At 48.0% G+C, this 21,171-nt stretch overlaps 1 protein-coding gene across 50 annotated transcripts in view; it reads right to left on the reverse strand.

Moving 5' to 3' along the window:
- The window catches only part of LOC135904396 (uncharacterized), a 76,559-nt gene continuing 55,388 nt past the window's right edge, over positions 1–21,171 (reverse strand). For 49 of the 50 annotated variants that reach the window (XM_070521603.1, XM_070521604.1, XM_065435176.1 and 46 more), the window contains 5 exons: positions 19,748–19,798; positions 15,341–15,373; positions 13,186–13,218; positions 9,379–9,444; positions 1–283 (listed from right to left, as the gene is read on the reverse strand). In XM_070521603.1, coding sequence (XP_070377704.1) covers positions 39–283; positions 9,379–9,444; positions 13,186–13,218; positions 15,341–15,373; positions 19,748–19,798 — 428 coding nt within the window. In that variant the 3' untranslated portion in view covers positions 1–38. The remainder of the gene's footprint in view (positions 284–9,378; positions 9,445–13,185; positions 13,219–15,340; positions 15,374–19,747; positions 19,799–21,171) is intronic. The other variant, XM_070521601.1, reaches the window with a different exon arrangement.

Raw genomic sequence — 21,171 nt, forward strand, 5'->3', positions numbered from 1 at the left:
TTTTTGCGTAGGCTGCTTGAGTGTATTTTAATACAAGCTCATTGAATCTGAATTTGTTGCCCAGTCACGGTGTTGCACTGCTTTCTGCGAACACATCTGCCGTCAATATTGCGACAGAAAAACCTCTTGCACCAACACTTGGCGCGCAAGTCGGCAAGGCAAGCTTTTGGAGTCCCATCGAAGCGTTTTGATTTAGCGTAGACGTCGCAGTTGCATTCGCCGCAGTTGCTGGACCTACTCCCGAACGCCTCGTGTCGTGGGCACTTCGGGTGGCCGCCAGATCCTGAAGAAATGTGAAGCGAATATTATACATAGTTACACTCTTAAAAATAATTGCACCCTTTGGGGCTTATCCTATCCCACAACGACAATCGTCATCTGCCTTCCTTGCGTTTCCTTTCATGAAATATCTGCGATGGATACTTTCCTGTCATCGAGATGCTGTCATCGAGATGCCAGCAGTCGTAGAGCATTACGAAAGCAAGGAGTAGAGCACGCTTACGTAAATATCTTGAAAAGTATCTACAGAGACTCCACAGCTACCTTAATTCTTCAGAAGTAGGAAGGTACCTATAAAGAAAGGGGTCAGACAGGAAGACACAATCTCTCCAATGCTATTCACCACATGCTTCGAAAAGTATTCAAGCTATTAAACTGCTAAGGCTTAGGAGTAAGGATCGATGACGAATATCTCCGCAACCTTAGATTTGCCGGTGACATTCTCCTGTTCAGCAACTCTGGGGACGAGTCACAACAAATGATTGAGGAGCTCAACAGAGAGAGTATAAGAGTGGGGTTGAAGATTAATGTGCAGAAAACAAAGATAATATTGAATAGCTGGGCAAGGGAACAAGAGTTCAGGATTGGCAGTCAGGCTCTAGGGTCTGTGAAGGAATACGTTGACCTAGGTCAATTGTTCACAGGGGACTCTGATCATGAGAAGGAAATTTACAGAAGAATAAAAGGGAGTTGGAGCGCATTCGGGACATTATCAGATCCTTACTGAAACTTTACCATAATAATTGAAAAGAAAGGTGTACAGTCAGTGCATTCTACCGGTGCTAATATATGGGGCAGAAACGTGGAGACTGACAAAGAAGCTTGAAAACGAGTTAAGGATCGCGCAAAAAGCGATAGAACGAAGAATGCTAGGCGTAAGGCTAAGAGACAGGAAGAGAGTGGTGTGGATCAGAGAGCAAGCGGAGATAGCCGACATTCTAATTGACATTAAGAGAAAGTAATGGAGCTGGGCAGGTCATGTAATGCGTAGCTTACAGAACCGGTGGAACATTAGGTTTTCAGAAGAGGTGCCGAGAGAAGAGAAGCGCAGTCGAAGACGGCAGAAGACTAGGTGGGTTGATGAAATTAAGAACTTCGCCGGCGCTAGTTGGAATCGGTTGACACAAGACACGGGTGATTGCAGATGGCAGGGAGAGGCCTTCGTCCTGGGATCCCACAACCTTCGTATTACAATCTCCACCGTTCTCCACCATCGCTCCCCACCTGTGGCAAGCTTTTCTTCTCATCCAGTTTGGTTTCCATTACCTTATCGTTTCTTTATTTCATTTATTAAGCACAAGTACTTTCCCCTATGTTATCTTTGGTGACAGTGTTTGTTGGCTTGTTATGATACGACTAATAAAAATCGGGCGCCTCGGTTAACTCCCTTCTCGTTTAATACATAACGACGATATCGAATCTGGCAACATTTATGCCTTCGGGTAGCATGTGTGGGTTTATTGACCGGTCGCCCTTAACCCGAAAAAGACCACGTTCTCGTGACGCCTGCGGTAGAAAGGATGTTCCACATCCGCCGCCAAGGTTTGAGTGACGGCGCTGGCTAACTCTCCCTGGTCAATTGGTGAAGCATCGTACGCGTAATGCGGAGGTTGTGGGATCGTTCCCCGCCTGCGGCAAGTTGTTTTTAACGCGATAGCGTTAAGGAGCTCGTGTCGCAGAAAAGCCGGTGTCGTCGGCGTCGGGTGTCGGCGTCGGCGGCGTTGACCGTGAGCGATAAATCACGGCAGGCGCTTCATAAATAAAAAGCAACTTCCAAGATTGGCCCGGTGGGAATCGAACCCGGGTCTCCGGAGTGTGAGACAGAGACGCTACCACTCAGCCACGAGTTCGATGCTTCCAAGCGGTGCAAACGCGCCTCTAGTGAATGCGGTGTTGCCTTCGAAACCAGCCGTGGAAAGTTATACTGCGGTGTATATCGGTAATTATGAACATGTAACGTACAGAAGTTACAATTACACGAGTTGCGAAGTGCGTTTCCGCCGCATTTCTTTTGCGCTTTCCGCACACGCAGAGCCATCTTGCGGCAAACACAGAAGACCCCCTCCTCTCAATGTACGGCGCTGCCCCGACAGGAGGCGCGCCGCGCGCGCATTGGGACCGCTGCCAGGCGCGTCGCGGGACTCCCTCTCCCCTGACGACGCTTCGCCGTGCTTCCGGTTTAGATTACTATCTATCTCTCTGCCCGTGCCGATCACGACGTTTGGCTGGCGTAGATCGTTTCCCCTCCGAGACACCGAGTTCTTTGGTTCGTTTCGTTCGCTCAGGCGCACGTTTCGTTGTCGCGCCGAACGCTGCGTTGCTCGACGTTCACCGCGTGATAGGTGGGCGCTAAGTCCGATGCGGGGCGCATCGTAAGTGATTGCTGTGCCGTAGCGCATTGTCTTATACCCCTTGGCGGGTCGACGGGAACGCTGTCGCGTCCCACTCTTGAAGGCGAAGCTTAAGCGTCCTCCAATTTTTTTCATCCAGTTTGAGTTCCCTTCATTTATCGTTCCTTTGTTGCATTTATTAAGCACAAGTAATTTCCCCTATGTTGTCCTTGCTGTCAATGTCTGTTGGCTTCTTATGATATGACTATATATATATATAGCATTATAGCATGTAGAGCATATATATATATATATATATATATATATATATATATATATATATATATATATATATATATATATATATATATATATATATATATATATATATTGTCACGTGGTAGTGACGGTGAAGAAAGAACACAGTAGCAGTACTGTGAAAGACAAAACTAGCTTTTATTGGGCGAACCTGTGCCCACAAAACAGGATACACTTAAAGCACAACGATAGCGGCGAACACAGTCGGCGATCGTCGAAAATCTGATCAGCGGGTCAAGCGCGTCGGCTTTTATAGATCAGTCGTCGAATGTTCCAGATTAACTGATGGGACCCACGTGTCTTCCACAAAGTTCTACACAATTCGTGTCACGCGATGAAATCTGATAACACAAGGTTCGGCGACAACAGACACGCGGATAGAAGCGTCGATAACTTTCCAGAAACGTCGGATACATGCAGGCGCGTCCCTCGCTCTGCGATTACAGTTGTTAAGCGGCGAAACGTGGTTGCCCGGTAAAAATAAGTACACGTGTCAATACCCCCCTCTTAAAAAGCATCGACCCGATGCTACATACAAGCGAAATAAAAACATCCGTAGCAAAGAAAACAACCATAAAAAATAAGGAATTTCGTCAGCGTCCGTAAAAGGGTTTAAGGCGCACCACGTGGACCACTTCAGATCGTGCGCGGCGCCGCTGTGAATGCGAAATGCCGTCTGGCACGACCTCATAGTCCAGAGCGCCAATACGTCGGATGACCTTGTAGGGTCCGAAATAGCGTCGGAGTAGTTTCTCACTGAGTCCTCGTCGGCGTATCGGTGTCCAAACCCAAACACGGTCGCCGGGCTGGTACTCAACAAAGCGTCGTCGGAGGTTGTAGTGTCGGCTGTCGGTCCTCTGTTGGTTCTTGATCCGTAGGCGGGCGAGCTGTCGGGCTTCTTCGGCGTGCTGGAGATAGCTAGCGACGTCAACATTCTCTTCGTCAGTGACGTGGGGCAGCATGGCGTCGAGCGTCGTCGTCGGGTTCCTGCCGTAAACCAGCTTAAACGGCGTGATCTGTGTTGTTTCTTGCACCGCCGTGTTGTAAGCGAATGTTACGTACGGCAGGACGACATCCCAGGTCTTGTGTTCGACGTCGACGTACATCACTAGCATGTCGGCGAGGGTCTTATTCAGCCGCTCCGTAAGGCCATTCGTCTGCGGGTGGTAGGCCGTGGTCCTCCTGTGCCTTGTCTGACTGTATTTCAGAATGGCTTGGGTGAGCTCCGCTGTAAAGGCCGTTCCTCTGTCGGTGATGAGGACTTCTGGGGCGCCATGTCAAAGCAGGATGTTTTCGACAAAAAATTTCGCCACTTCGGCTGCGCTACCTTTCGGCAGTGCTTTAGTTTCAGCGAAGCGGGTGAGGTAGTCTGTCGCCACGACGATCCACTTATTTCCGGTTGTTGACGTCGGAAAGGGTCCCAGCAAGTCCATACCGATCTGCTGGAATGGTCGGCAAGGAGGCTCGATTGGCTGTAGTAATCCGGCTGGCCTTGTCGGCGGTGTCTTACGTCGCTGACAGTCTCGGCATGTTCTGACATAATGGGCGACGTCGGCGGTCAGGCGCGGCCAATAATACTTTTGTTGTATCCTCGAGAGTGTCCGGGAAAAACCGAGGTGTCCAGCGATCGGATCGTCATGTAGGGCGTGCAATACTTCTGGACGAAGTCCTGACGGGACAACAAGAAGGTAGTTGGCGCGGACTGGTGAAAAGTTCTTCTTCACGAGGAGATTGTTTTGAAGCGTGAAGGAAGATAGTCCGCGCTTAAATGCCCTGGGGACAACGTCGGTGTGCCCTTCCAAATATCCCACCAGGCCTTTTAGCTCCGGGTCTGCCCGTTGCTGCTCAGCGAAGTCTTCTGCGCTTATCATGCCAAGGAAGGCGTCGTCACCTTCGTCATCTTGCGGCGGCGGGTCAATGGGGGCACGTGATAGGCAATCGGCATCGGAGTGTTTTCGTCCGGACTTGTAGGTTACAGTGATGTCGTATTCTTGTAGTCTGAGGTTCCACCGCGCCAGTCGTCCTGAAGGATCCTTTATACTAGCTAGCCAACACAAAGCGTGATGGTCACTGACGACTTTGAATGGCCTGCCATAAAGATAAGGGCGAAATTTAGCTGTAGCCCAAACGATGGCGAGGCATTCCTTTTCGGTCGTAGAATAGTTGCCTTCCGCTTTTGACAGCGACCTGCTAGCGTAAGATATCACCTGTTCGACTCCGTTTTTCCTCTGGACTAGAACGGCACCGAGGCCTAGGCTACTGGCGTCAGTATGGATTTCTGTATCGGCGTACTCGTCGAAGTGCGCAAGTACCGGCGGCGACTGCATGCGTCGTTTGAGTTCTTCAAATGCGTCGGCCTGCGGCGTTTCCCACTTGAACTCAACATCACATTTAGTTAGACGTGTCAACGGCTCGGCGATGCGTGAAAAGTCCTTGACAAAGCGCCTGTAGTAGGCACACATGCCAAGGAATCTACGCACTGCCTTCTTGTCGGTGGGCTGTGGGAACTTTGCGATTGCAGCTGTTTTCTGCGGGTCGGGGCGTACTCCGGATTTACTGATGACGTGGCCTAGGAACAGAAGCTCGTCGTAAGCGAAGCGGCATTTTTCTGGCTTCAGAGTGAGCCCTGATGACTTGATGGCCTCTAGTACTGTGGCAAGCCGCCTAAGGTGATCGTCGAAATTTCCGGCGAATACAACGACGTCATCCAAGTAAACGAGACAGGTCTGCCATTTCAATCCCGCTAAAACCGTGTCCATCACGCGCTGGAACGTTGCAGGCGCCGAGCACAGTCCAAATGGCATGACCTTGAACTCGTAGAGGCCGTCTGGCGTGATGAAGGCGGTCTTTTCGCGATCTCTCTCGTCGACTTCTATTTGCCAATAGCCAGACTTGAGGTCCATCGAGGAGAAGTACTTAGCGTTGCAAAGCCGATCCAATGCGTCGTCTATCCGTGGAAGGGGGTATACGTCCTTCTTCGTGATCTTGTTCAGACGACGATAATCGACGCAGAAACGTAGGGTTCCGTCCTTTTTCTTCACCAGGACAACAGGGGATGCGCACGGGCTTTTCGACGGCTGGATGATGTCGTCGCGCAGCATTTCGTCGACTTGTTCTCTTATAGCTTCGCGTTCTCGCGGCGAAACTCGGTAAGGGCTTTGGCGGAGTGGTCGAGCGTACTCCTCGGTGATTATGCGATGCTTGGCGACTGGTGTTTGTCGAATCCTCGATGTCGTCGAAAAGCAGTCTTTGTATCGTCGGAGCAGACTTCTGAGCTGCTGTTGCTTAATCACTGGGAGACTTGGATTAATGTCGTAGTCTGGTTCGGGAACCGTGGTCGTCGGGGTAGATGTGGCGGAATCCGAGAGGACAAACTCATTACTGGTTTCCACAATTTCCTCGATGTACGCGATCGTCGTGCCCTTGTTGATGTGCTTGAACTCCGGGCTGAAGTTTGTCAGCAACACTTCAGTTTTCCCTCCATGCAGTCGAGCGATCCCTCTTGCGACGCAAATTTCACGGTCTAGCAGGAGGCGTTGGTCGCCTTCGATGACACCTTCTACGTCAGCGGGTATTTCGGTGCCGACCGAAATAACAATGCTGGAGCGGGGCGGGATGCTCACTTGGTCTTCGAGCACACTCAAGGCGTGGTGACTACGAGGGCTCTCCGGCGGTATCGCTTTATCTTCCGACAGCGTTATTGACTTCGACTTCGGGTCGATGACTGCGCCGTGTTGGTTCAGGAAGTCCATACCGAGAATGACGTCTCGAGAACACTGTTGGAGGATAACGAAGGTGGAAGGGTAAGTCCGGTCATGAATGGTTATCCTTGCCGTGCAGATTCCAGTCGGCGTAATCAGATGTCCTCCAGCGGTGCGAATTTGAGGGCCTTCCCATGCAGTCTTAACCTTCTTCAACTGGGCGGCGATGTGTCCACTCATGACGGAGTAATCAGCACCGGTGTCCACTAAGGCGGTAACTGCGTGGCCGTCGAGAAGCACGTCGAGGTCGGTGGTTCTTTGTCTGGCGTTGCAGTTAGGTCTTGGCGTCGGATCACGGCTGCGTCGTGTTGAACTGAAACTGGAACGTCGCGTCGTCAAGTCGTCTTTCGTCGGTGTAGTCTTGGCTTGCTGATTTCGTCGGGACGGCGGCGTGTCGTCATTAGGTCGTCGAGATGGTTTCTTCATCGACTTCGTCGGCGGCGGAGGATCTTCGTCAGTTCGACGAACAGCAACTGCACCTCCATCGGTTGCTGCTTTTAGTTTTCCGGATATGGGCTCGCAGAGCGGCCCCGAGCTGGACCAGTGTACGGTCGGCGCTGCGGTGACAGGTAGCGGCCTGGTGACGATGAACGGGATGGTCGTCGAGATTTCCGCTGAGTGGCGGCTAGGTAATCGGCGATTTCACGTGGGCGCTCGCCAAGCTGTGGACGCGGCGCGTTGACGGCGAACCCTCTCAGTCCCAGGTCGCGGTATGGGCATCGGCGGTACACATGGCCGGCTTCTCCGCAGTGATAGCAGAGCGGGCGGTGGTCGGGGGCTCGCCAAATGTCCGTCTTCCTCGCGTAGGTGCGCTGGGCGACGTATTGGCGTGCTGGCTGTGGCGGCGGCGGCGGACGACGGAATTGCGGCGTTGCAGGACCCTGGCGCGGTCGCGCAGGGGGGCCTTGACGGCGGGCGACGGCGGCGGCGTAGGTCATTGCCTCCGGCTGCGGTGATTCTGGTTCCACCTCAGGAACTTCAAGAGATCGGTGCACCTCTTCTTTCGCGATGTCGGCGATCGAGGCCACTTGAGGCTGCGACGAAGGCAAGACCTTGCGCAGTTCTTCGCGCACAATGGCCCTGATGGTCTCGCGCAGATCGTCTCCGGCCAGTGATTGAATTCCTGCGTAGTGGGTAGAGCTCGTACGGCGGTTGAATTGCCGGTTCCGCATTTCGAGTGTCTTCTCAATGCTGGTTGCCTCGCGAAGGAACTCTTCTACGGTCTTCGGTGGGCTTCGTACCATTGCGCCGAAAAGTTCTTCCTTCACACCACGCATGAGAAGGCGGACTTTCTTCTCTTCGGGCATATCCGGGTCGGCGTGGCGGAAGAGACGTTTCATTTCTTCCGTGAAGATAGCAACGTTCTCGTTCGGTAGCTGCACTCGGGCGTCCAGCATGGCTTCGGCCCTTTCCTTGCGCACGACGCTCGTAAAGGTGCGCAGGAAGCCGCTACGAAAGAGGTCCCATGTCGTTAAGGTCGACTCCCGGTTCTCAAACCACGTTCTGGCGGCGTCTTCTAAGGCGAAGTAGACATGCCGCAGCTTGTCGTCGGAGTCCCAGTTGTTGAATGTCGCGATTCGCTCGTAGGTCTCCAGCCAGGATTCCGGGTCTTCAGTCGCTGCTCCATGGAAGGTCGGTGGGTCCCGGGGTTGTTGTAAGATAACGGGGGACGCTGGGGCAGCCATTGAGGTTGTCTTGACCACGATCTTCTTTGTCGCCTCAGGTAGAAGTCCGTGCTCTGGGGGCAGTCCTTGCAGTCTGCGGCTAGCACGCTGGTCTTCTGCGGTGTCGGTTTTGTCCTCGGGCTTCGGGCTTGGATCGCGGCTTTGCGGGGGCGTTCGGTACATGAACGCACTAGCACCTCCACCAGATGTCACGTGGTAGTGACGGTGAAGAAAGAACACAGTAGCAGTACTGTGAAAGACAAAACTAGCTTTTATTGGGCGAACCTGTGCCCACAAAACAGGATACACTTAAAGCACAACGATAGCGGCGAACACAGTCGGCGATCGTCGAAAATCTGATCAGCGGGTCAAGCGCGTCGGCTTTTATAGATCAGTCGTCGAATGTTCCAGATTAACTGATGGGACCCGCGTGTCTTCCACAAAGTTCTACACAATTCGTGTCACGCGATGAAATCTGATAACACAAGGTTCGGCGACAACAGACACGCGGATAGAAGCGTCGATAACTTTCCAGAAACGTCGGATACATGCAGGCGCGTCCCTCGCTCTGCGATTACAGTTGTTAAGCGGCGAAACGTGGTTGCCCGGTAAAAATAAGTACACGTGTCAATATATATATATATATATATATATATATATATATATATATATATATATATATATATATATATATATATATATATATATATATATATAGTCATATCATAAGAAGCCAACAGACATTGACATCAAGGACAACATAGGGGAAATTACTTGTGCTTAATAAATGCAACAAAGGAACGATAAATTATATATATATATATATAAGCATCCGCAAGTCTCTTTCTTTGTTGGTCAAAACTGGAGCCAGTCGTGTGGTTGCACGACTTCTCTGAGGCATTCTTGAAACATATATTTGCAATCACCCTCTTGACTAAATGATCTGTTGAGAGAGCAACAATTGATCACATATAGCCTAGACCAACCGGTTCAGTTAGAACAAGGATGCCTGGCAGCCGCGCTCACCTGAAATACCCGGCAAAATTGGCCGCTGTCCACTGCTGCCTGGAAGTTGGGTGATGTTAGTAGACCCTGCACGGGAACAAAAGAAGAAACACAATGCAAGTTGCTTTGGGGAATATGTGTAGTGAATTTGTGCTGGTAAACTTGTTGGGCAATGAAGAGTCAGTGTGGTCGGCACCTGAGCGTAGAACTTATGACAGAACGGGGGAATTTCGACACTGTGCAGCACAGATACAAAGCGTGGGCGAGGGGATTACATCATATGGTGAGGGCATAAGGTAGTCATTACATGAGGCATGTATGCCAGCTCGGTTGTAACTGTAATGTGTACCTGCTTGCTTGATAGACCTAATTAACTAAGCAGAAGTTGGCGAATCCTTATAAGCGATGTTTCACCCCCGAATTTTCGAGTAAAGGCTGCTGTCTGCTATCTGCTGTCTTGCAAGACTGTCCGGTAGTAGACGCAGTGCCAACAAGCTCCACATACAGCGCTGGCCAAGGTCGCCTAGTTGACAAGTTAGGTCGCTGGGTATGCGCGCTGGGCGTGCTCCTATTCTCGTCGAATCCCCCACAGTGGCTGGGCAGCTGTGACGCGAATAGTATAAAGCCTCGAATGTGTTTAGATATATGCCATGCTGCCGTGTGCGTACACATCTCTGTCGCATTCTTCCCGCCGACAAACATCACACATCACCTTCGTGCTCTTAATGCAGGCACCTAACAGCAACAGGCAACAAGGCTGTGCTCGCGTCATTCGCTGCTGCTGCTACCTCGCTAACTCAAGCAAGCCTAGAGTCATATAGATTTCGATATTGAGCTGGGTGTTTTTGTCGTGTGATTAGTGTTAGCGTGCCTTCGTCGCCATTCTATCTGCATCATTGCGTTGCCGTCATACAATCATTTCGAGGTGTCTTGATCGTTACAGCGCCGTGATTCCAGAGCACGCAGGTAGGCAATTGACGTCATGCCATCGTTGCCATACCATCATCGTTATTCCATCGTTGTCAGGCGTGGGCTGCGCATGAATGATCACCAGAAGTTCATGTTGAGGAAGATGCATCGCGGTAGAAATCTGTCAAGCTTGGTCGTCTGTTTTGCAATTGCAAATGGTCAATAAATAAGAAGCGTTCTTGGACAGTACCAATGCCAGCTTCGCATAAACTATTGCCCAGAGCGCGTGGGATCTGTATGTTTTTGGTTCTTAAAGAATTATAGCGCTCGAAGACACAATTCACACATTTACGACGATCGAGCAAATGGAAAGGTGATGTGTGTCGTGCTCTCCGCATTTTCTTTCAATGTTTTCTGCGCTGCGCATTAGAATGGGCCATATAAACAGGACCAAGTGTCTGACTTCACGTGCCACTTCATTTCAGAATACCATATTTCAAATTTATCAACAACGTACACAAATATTGTGTTAAGGTCAGTTTAGAGGAGCGAAGAGGAATGAAAAAGTGGACGGCATGAATGCTAACAGTGTCGAGTTGGCGCCCATTGATAAGGAAAACAACAAAAATAGGAAGCAGAATTAGGCGATTCTTTCAGGCACTGAACTTATTTGGTGCGGCAGCAACATTCTTCCATAGTGAAGACCCCAATCTTCTTTTGTTATTTAGTTTGCTTGCCCCTCGGTCACTGGTTTCGTTGCCTGCGTCTTTCTCAGATAAGGGAGTTCAGCTACTACGGGGAACGGGACAAGTACACGGTGGCTATAACTCGCTTTCTAGGGGGCATTACTAGGGTTGAAATAAAACCGTATGAATTTCAAGTAACAAATTGAAAAAAAAAGTTTTGTAATATATTACGAACAGTAATATGATTACGTATAGATCAATAACTTCTGACTGATCCGTAACATACACAATTTCCTTTTTGTATGGCATAATAATGTATATTTTGTAATTCAAATTACACACAACGACCGGCCTGACCCCTTTCAGACTACGTCTGTCCGAGGTAGTTATATCTATTCAGTTTCAATGCACAGCTTTGAGGAGCGTTTTGTTCACAGCGGTTCGGGAAAAGCTTATGCTATTCTTTTGTTGATGCAGTTGTGCATTTCACGATTTAAATATATTTAATTAAACTAATCTCGATATATCAAGCTTATTTTTGTACGTTTTGTGTAAAGCAGACAAGTTTCTTTGTTTTCCTTATACAGTAGGACAAAGTCCAGTCACCTACTGCAGCAAAATGACTTGAGGATGCCATTCGAGATGACATACAAACGTCGTCTGCTTACACAATTTTTAAAATCTGGTGTCACCAGTCAACCAACGCAGTGCCGCCAACGAAATCAGAGCGATTTAATTTCTCTGTGCATTTGCAGTGTTGCTATACAGGATACTTTGCGGTTGTGAATCCTGTGAACTACTGTATGAGCTATGTGGCGTTGGCGCTGCGTCATCGCTGTTTGCATTGGGGTTGTCGATACCTTCGAAGTTCTCGTTTCAGCAATAAATATATTCTCAGCGCATCCTCTACCGTGGGTACGCGCGATGTTCGAAGTTTACCATCGTCATTGTCATGTACTCCTCCTTTGTTCCGTAGAAGCTGTTTTCACGAACATTACAACGGATCATTGCATGCAGACACACTGTCGTCATGTCAAGAACAATTCCTATGCGATGGCACATAAGATAATCCTGGCCCACTAGAGTACAATTCGCTCTGCTCTCCGAAATACTAGCACAACGAACACTACTCTTAGAGACTGTCCGCATTGCCCAGCACGTGCAGGTGCCCATATGAGTAAATTAAAATTCTAGCTTAAGCGTATGAGATTGTCTTCTTTTGTGTCGATAAGCCCAGTATTATTGAGGCAATAAACACTACCCTGGGCTTATGCGGAACTGCAGGAGCTAGTGTAAATTTCAATAGAGGTAGGAAGTTTTGGCTAGGCATGTGTGCTTTATAACTCCGTCTGTGTCGCGAGTATTCATTGGAATCAGCCTCCACTGCGATGTCTTGGTGTGCCTCTCAATAACTTCTGTAATAGTGGACCTGATTGGACATCCGCGATAACCATTATACGCCGAAAGGTGACAGCCTTGCACGCACAGGGCCTCTCGATTTTGGCGAGAGCTAAGACACACAATGTATTTATTGCTTCAAAGCTTCGTTATGTTCTGCACGTCTTGACTGGTCTCACATCCACGTTCGGACATTTCATATAATAATTGCATGTTTCATTTGGCATTCATCAAGGGAAGTCGTGAGAAGGGGCAACATGTTTCTTCAACTTGAGAAAGGAGGCCTGAGTCTTCTGCATTTACTTGTGCGACAATTGGTCATGCGATTATTTTACCATAAAAATGTCCGTCATCCATTTCTCCTTGCATTCAATGGAACACGTCGTGCTTCACGCCTCCCTTGTCTTTTTTGGCATGAGAAACGTTGCTCAAGAATTGCCGTCAAGGGGCTTACTGAAATAGCTAGTGTAAACTATTACATATTTAAAAGCTAGATAACCAAAACCAAAAGATAATAACCAAAAGTAGGACATCTGTGTTCCAAAATACAGTATAACAACCTTATAAATGCTTTTGTAATCTACTTGTATCAGAAGAATTCATGTGCGCGAAGCCAATTTAAGATGTGTGTCTTCCGCAAGAGGTCATTTTCGAAGCTGCATTAGTGCCCAACTCAAGAAATGCTCGGCCTTAGAAATGGCCGCTAATAAAGAAATATTTCCTGCTAATGAAATACAGAGTTTTGAAAAAGTCGGAATTTAGAGCAACGTAACAGTTTTTCTTTGCATACCCTTAAATTGGCTCTTGGTGAATTCCAATTAGTAGTGTCACATACCTGACAATCCACCGCCGAGCTGACCGCCAGCACCTAGAGCGAAAACAACAATTATGATTTGGAATGTCATCGGCGACAAATACTGCGAACATGGAATGTGAATATTTAGAAAAGAATTACCCAGCTCATCGAGATGCATAAGATTGTCTGCTGTAGCAAAATGCAATAATGAACCTTATGGTATCTGTGTCATAGGCAGAACGAGAATACAGGGGGTTAACAATTGGTCATGCTATTATTTTACCACAAAAATGTCCGTCGTGCATTCCTCCTTGCGTTTAATGGAACACGTCTTGCTTCGCACCTCCCTTTTCTTTTTTGTCATGACAAACGTTGCTCAAAAATTGCCGTCAAGGGGCTTCCTGAAATAACTTGTCTGCACTATTTAATTTGAAAAGCCTGATTTACTCTACAATATTTGTTTAGCGTTGATAAAACTTAGCTAAATATAGCCTGTGTTCACATAGATTTCCCTGCACCCATGAATGGAAAGCGGCATTTGTCTCTCTTTGGTCAAGGTGTAGTGCTTTGCCGCGCGCGTAGAATGTGTATAACGCAAGCAGAGAAAGCATTCTTCTTGAGGCTGCACACTTCCACTTTGCCAGTTAAAACATGGCGTCATGAAAAAGGAGTATATGTACCCTGGAATGCAAAGGGTGGACTTTGCGACCAGCCCGATACAATAGAACAAGGCTTTATTCTTTGTCGTGACGCATTTTATCTTTTTGGACATTTTTGCGAAGTATCAAAACAGAACTTCCTCTCACACCTTGCGGTATCGAGTTCCTTCTTTCAAAACGACAATCACTAATGCGCCATATGATTTGCTTATGGTATTAGGACTCCATTCATTACGGTGAAGCCACATGATTAACAGCCATGCCGAGCCACCTCGCTCGACAACGTCTCCCTTTCGTGAAGAGGCTGCTCAAGTGCTTAGTGTGGTTGAAACCGTTGACCTAGTTCCAGAGTTGATCTCGCATCTGGACGCTCGCCCTTGTTCGCCCTGTGTGTGTGTGTGTCTAAATTTATTGTAAATAATTTTTGCCTGACATTACTCGTAATTCCATGCGATAAAGAAAAAAAAAAGAACAGTTGTGCGGCAGCTGAGTGCACTAGCGCGCTCGAGTCTCAAATGCACATGGCTTCACTGGCATGGACTCATGGACTCATGGCATGGTCTCATGGTCATGGACTCATGGCATGGTCCCCGTGGGTGCGGCTGTCAAGAACCTTTCTTTATTTTCAGTATGTGGCAATGGCGATGCTGGGGACGGCGTGGCGGCTGGACGCCAACGGACTTGTGTGTCATCATGACTGTGTGTCGACAATGACGACGAACGTCATCGTCAGCGTAGCAGAATGGATGGACGGACAAGGCAAATGCAATATCGAGCTCTTAGCGGTTGTCGCAGAAACAAAAACATAGAAAGACAAAATAGCTAGACAAGGATTAACCGATCGGCGCGCTAAAGAGAAACATTAAGCCTGACAAACTTCTAGCAAAGGCATACCGTCAGCAAATGCTTACCAGGGGAAAAAGCGCTCACGAGACTAGAAAGTGGTCTTAACATCATCGTAACTAAATATCGTCAGTTTTCTGTTACGTCGTAAGCTTTAAAAGAATGTAAATGAGTATAGTTAGCAGCCAATAGAACCAAGAATACGACATCCGTGTTGCAAAATACGCGATAACAACCTGAAAATGTTTCTTCAAGGGGTGTACAGTAGCGCGATTAAAAGACGGGACGAAAGAAGACAGAAAGGGACACACACAACGCTGTGTGTGTCCCTGCGTGTCTTCTTTTGTCCCGTCTTTTAATCGCACTACCGTACACCTATTGAAGATGCATTACCAACAAGCCCACATTGCAACCATCCTGACAAATGTGTTTCTTGTTTACTTGTATCAGAAGAATTCATATGCACGATGCCAATTTACGATGTGTGCCTTCCGTACGACGTCATTTTCGTATCTGCACTGTTGCCAAACCCAGGAAGAGTTCGGCCTTAGAATGGGCCGCTAATAAAGAAATAATTTCTGCGAATGAAATATAGATTTCCGGAAAAGTCTCATTCTAGAGCAACGAAAGATATTTCCTTTGCGTGCCCTTAAATTGGCTCTTGGTGCATTCCCACCAGTAGCATCACATACCTGACAATCCACCGCCGATCTGACCACCAGCACCTAGAGTGGAAAAAACAACAACCGAAATAAAAACGAAAGCGAAATAATTTTGAATTGTGACGTCATCGGCGACAAATAATACGAACATCGAATGCGTATATTTAGAAAAGAATTACCCCCCTCATCGTGCTGGATAACATTTCCTGCTGTATCAAAATATAATAATGAACCTTATGATATCTGTGTCATGGACTGAACGAGAAGAAAGGCGGTTTACCAAGGGGCTCGTTTTTTATTAATCATATCTTAAGAAGCCAACAAAGACACCAAGGACAACATAGGGGAAATTACTTGTACTTACTAATTGAATTAAAGAAATTACAAATTAATGCCAGTGAAAGTGGATGCAAAAACAACTTGCCGCAGGTGGGGTACGATTCCACGTCTTCGCATTAGGCGTGCGATGCCCTAACCACTTGAGCTACCGCGGCGCGGTTTCCCCATCCACTTTCTTGGGCATCAATATTTTTACTACTAGAACTAACCTTGGGAGTGTTAGCTAGGTGCGTGTCATGAACTCATTATGCAAAAAGGAGGTTAGGCGTGCAGACAGGACACAAGAGTAGAGAAGTGGACAACACGAACGGCGTCCGTGTTGTCCACTTCTCTACTGTTGTGTCCTGTCTGCACGCCTCGCCTCCTTTTTGCATAATGAATCCTTACCAACTAGCTCAGCTTTCTGTCATTCTAAGTGTCGTGAACTAGTTGTTTAAGTTCTTAATTTGTTTATTTTGTGATGTGTTGCATTTTCTTCTTCACTTGCACTCACACACATTTAGTGCTTATTTCGAAAACGTATTTTGTTGTGTTTCGTCTTTTTCTATCCTTCTTTGTTCCTTTTTATTTTGTTCAGCTGCGTTAGCACCTTGTTTTGTACTTTGCAATTTACTTTGTTGCGTTGCGTTTTGCAGTTCACTTGCATCGTAACTCAGTTCCTTACTAGTTTGCTTGTACTTTCATTGCAATAACTAAATAAAGGAAGAGGTTTAATGCACCGATCAGTTGTGCGATTGTTTTAATAGAAGATCGGGTCCCGAAATCTGGCGAGAGCTACCAACCTACTGATAGTGACGTGAATGTCAAGTGTCTGAAGTAACTCAAAGAATGCTTCGTATTAAAAGTACGCGATAGATTCGTAATGTTCTCGCACGTTTTTCAAGTCGTTGAAACGCACAGAGCACTCCGGTATCACGCGGTTTCTGATCTTGTGGCGGACCCCGGGTGGAGAAGTCAGGTAGGAGAAGGTTAGTGGACAGAGCTTTCCTTTCAGTTCATATAAAAGAGAGCGTCGTTCCAGTGTATTTTCAAGTAAGAGGTTTCGTTTTATTATGAATGCAGGATGTCAGTAATTAAAACATCGTGTATTCTAATATTTCTGTAACGATTGCCTTTGTAAAGAGATACCGATTGCCATTACCTGAACCCTATGAACTACCATTTGCTAGTTCATGGGGTTCAGGTAATGGCAATCGGTATCTCTTTACAAAGGCAATCGTTACAGAAATATTAGAATACACGATGTTTTAATTACTGACAGCCTGCATTCATAATAAAACGAAACCTCTTACTTGAAAATACACTGGAACGACGCTTCCTTGAGCTTAAAGTCGGAGAACTTACCATCCCGGAGCGCCCCAGTATCAAAATATTGGGGCTAGACTTTCAGAACACGCTGCGCTGCGGGCTCATGTTAAAGAAACTCCAGAGGGCGACCAACTACACACTACAGCTCATTCGCCGGGTGGCTAATCGGCACCACGGCATGGGCGAGGGCGATCTGCTTCGACTTGTGCAGGCATACATAACCAGCAGAACCATGTACTCGACACCATATGTCAAACTCGCAGTCACAGATTTAGCCAAATTAAACACCATGATCCGACGAAGCACAAAGGCAGCCTTGGGCCTTCCGGACTACGCGGCCACCGCAAGGCTAGAGGCCTTAGGCATGCATAACACGATAGAGAAGCTCTTGGACGCTCACCACACAGCCCAAGTCCGTCGTCTCTCGCTAACCCCGGCTGGCCGCACAGTCCTCCGGAAGCTCAGTCTCGAGGCTATCCCCGAAATTACAGAGTACGTTACGATTCCGCGAAAGGTGAGGGGGCATATTTATGCCCCACCTCTACCCCGCAACATGGACCCCGAGTTCCATCAGGGCCGTCGGCAGGCCCGTAGTGAAGCCATTTGGCGATGGAGTGGTCTACAGATGGAGTGGTCTACACAGACGCAGCCAGACACCCTCGCGGCGACCTCATGACTGCGGTGGTAGCTGATCACAACGGAGGACTGCTAGAACATACAACAATCACGGCTGGCCGAGTGGTGGAAGCGGAGGAAACCGCGATTGCCATGGCCATGCATGCGGACGCAAATACCGTCATCAGCGACAGCAAGCAGGCCATCGGCAATTTCGTCCGAGGTAGAATTTGCAAACAGGCGTACCATGTCCTCACTAGACGCCCCCTAAGCGGCTTGAAAACCCTCGTGTGGACCCCCGCTCACGCGGCTGTGCCCGGCAACGCGTCGGCTCACAGTTTGGCTCGAGATCTCGCGCGCCGAGCCTCGTCCGCGGATGCGGACGGTGTGAATGAGGAGGAGACACACGAGGAACCCTGCGAGACTTATTATGAAATAGCCCATCGGTATCGTTTGAGGCGTCGCGCGCTCCCACCACCGGCCAAGCAACTCGACAAAACGCAAGCGGTCGCGTTTCGGCGACTTCAGACAAATACATACCCACACCCAAAATACATTAACAAAATCACAGGGGGCAGGGAAAGCGACAAATGTAGGCTCTGTTCAGAAACAGGAACACTCACACACATAATGTGGGAATGCACCTCGCTCCCGTTCTCTCATCCCCCCGTCAGCAGCGAGACTGACTGGACAGCCTGGCTCAGTTCCGGGGACGTCGACCGACAATTGGAACTGGTGGACTGGGCGGAAAAGGCCAAGCAGGCCCAGGGCCTTACTTGAGCCCTAACGCTCAGCCACGTCCCTCTTTACCCTTCCCCCTTTCAATAAAGTTTATCACCACCACCACCACCATTTTCTACACCACCACTACCACCATAAGCGCCACCAGAAGAACCTAGGACAGGGGAAAAGAAAAAGGAAGGAAACGCCGGATTCGGTCATTCGGTTGAAGGTGTACAGACATTATTCGCATGTTATAGTATAGTCGTTTCGGAGTATTCGAGCAGCGCTAAGCATCTCCCGTAAAGTAAGAATTTAACTTTATTACGAGACCAGGCAAGGTACGGCACATCAGTTAACACCAGGTGATCCTTCAAAAATTCAGCAGGAACTGTTTCTTAGACGTACGACCCGAGAGGCCTGGCAAAGTTCTCCTCAAGAACTGGTCTAAGTATGCACAAGTTGCCAGAGAAAAGTCAGCGTTCCTACTGCTTTCGAAACATAGCAAGGGCATGTGTGCTGGATAGACGCTATGTTGATTCCTCCTCGGCGACATAGACCAAGTGAAGACGTCCAGGAAAATTGACGCGATTGTTTTACGATGACTGTTTCTAAATGAGTGTTTCGGTTCATTCCAGAAACCAGCTTTTCATTCTTATTACATGTGTAATGGGTGATACTTGAAATCACCCTCCCATCACTCCTACCACACGCAGCGTTAGTTTTCGCAATGTGATAGGAGGTCCGGTTACCTACACCACTCAACACTCCACCACTTCATCCACCATAGCTAGTGCCGGCAGAACGCAAAGTAGGGGAAAGATAGGAACGTGGCACTTGACCCGTGATACGCGAATTTAAGGTTTCGTTTGAAGGCGCCTAACAAAATATTTTATTCGAAAGTGCACAGGCATCATTTATATATAATATTCTGTTAACAACAGGTGACGCGAAATAGGCTCACACTTTCGGAAAAGGCACCAGGATCGAAACCTCGTTAACTGAACGAAGGGAGGACGTAACTATAGTGCCTGCTTGTTTGGGTGAGCGTGCGGGGCCTATTGTGTGCCTATTTGAGCTCTTTAAGTTATCAGCCAAGGAGCGTTCTTGTCGTCCACTGCCCGTTGATCGCACAAAACTGCTCAGCAGCAACGTTAGTGCGCGTGCGCATAACGCTCATGCACGAAGCGCAAGGAACTGCGCTGGTCCGGCTCCACTGCTGAGTCGATTCAGCGGAGCGCGGCGGAACGTCCAGTTGGCAACGTCGTTCTCGCAGCCAAACGCAAAGGCCGAGTGTTAGGACGACTCTGGCGACTTCGTAACACTCCACGCGCAGGCCCAGCTTGCACCGTCGATACCGCAATTGCGCCGCGGTGGCGACGACGACCCGAGCGCGCCTCTGTTGCATTCCGTATAATTCGTATCGGGATAAAATCGTATAAAAGATATCCGTACCTGAACCACCCGCTGCTCCATCTCCTAACCCAATACCACTGCCAGACGAGCCTAAAATAGAAGAGAAATCGAAGCAATGAAATAAATAAAGAATAACTTTTCATGCTTGGTTCACACACACACACAAAAAAAAAACGACCAATCGGTTGAAGCCACATGCGCAATAATAACGTTTTCTCGCCACACCCCTTTCCGCGTGCACTGCTGTTGAGGTGTCCTCCTGTGAGGGACAGTTACGGCGCTGCACTCATCTCTTCCATTCTCTTTAAAATCACTTCACACACAATAACATAATGAAGCTCATACAATGCACGAAATTAATCTGTATTGCCAAAGCAGGCCAAGAAAAATATTGATGGGATGCCTAATTAAGTGTACGCGCTCAAATGTCGAAGCACAATCTCAACGTTCATATATCAGGAACCTTCGATTTCCTAATGAAATTGAAGCCCGATGCACCACCGCCTGTAACGCCTCTTCCGCCGTTGCCAGCGGCCTCAGAAGGTGCAAAGAATTAGAATAGAGAAACACGTGCCTTTAGTGCCTGTGGCGCTAAACTATTTGCTTTTGAAAGTGTTTAGGCACGATTTAAATCTGCGAAATTGTACAAAGTAGGCACATAAAGGTTTATGTTCATACATAACACTTAACTAGCGTTAGCCTACACCTTGTTAAAATGGAAAAATCAAAGCCACCAGTTCTTAAGCAATAATGAACTCGAGGTGTTCATCCAGCTGTGTCGCTTTTTAACGAGATTGATTGAAAATGCGTGTATGCAGATTAAGAAATTCGCCTTATTAAGCAGATGGAGAAGCTAAGCTGTACTGATTCTATAATCCAAAGGCAACACGGAGACCTTACAATGGCTTGCCCTGTCGGTTTTCTTCCGGTCTTCATTTCCACTTTGTGTGCGCTTCGATACGATGAATATTGATGCATAATGCAGTAGGCGGCGATAAAGCAAAACAATATACGAGCCCAGTTAACAAGGAAGAATCGCACACGCTTCACTCGAGGCCTCTGAGCAACCTACCACTGCGAAAGCGAGGACTCGGCGGCTCCTAACAAATGTTGCCAGTTCTTTTCCACGCCTGTGAAAATATCTACAATCTAATCCACCTGTCCACCCTTCGCAGTAAAAATACTGATTGATCAAATGTGTTTGAGTGTACACTTATGAAATAATTCTTTTAGTTACTTTCAGCGTGCCAGGTTTCATTTTCATTAGGAGTGCAACCTCAAGTTTTCAAGCATTATCTATTCTATTATTAAAGTAATACTCGTTTTCGTAAATAGATAATAGTTACTCTTACCAGAAGCAACCCACGATCTACCACTTGATTCACCAACACTGCCGCCGTAAGTGCCACCGGAAGAACCGAAAACTCAGGAAAAGCAATATTTTTAAGCACTCTGTAGGTACA

Source organism: Dermacentor albipictus, chromosome 7 (assembly GCF_038994185.2).
Source record: "Dermacentor albipictus isolate Rhodes 1998 colony chromosome 7, USDA_Dalb.pri_finalv2, whole genome shotgun sequence".
Classification (NCBI taxonomy): Eukaryota; Metazoa; Arthropoda; class Arachnida; order Ixodida; family Ixodidae; genus Dermacentor; species Dermacentor albipictus.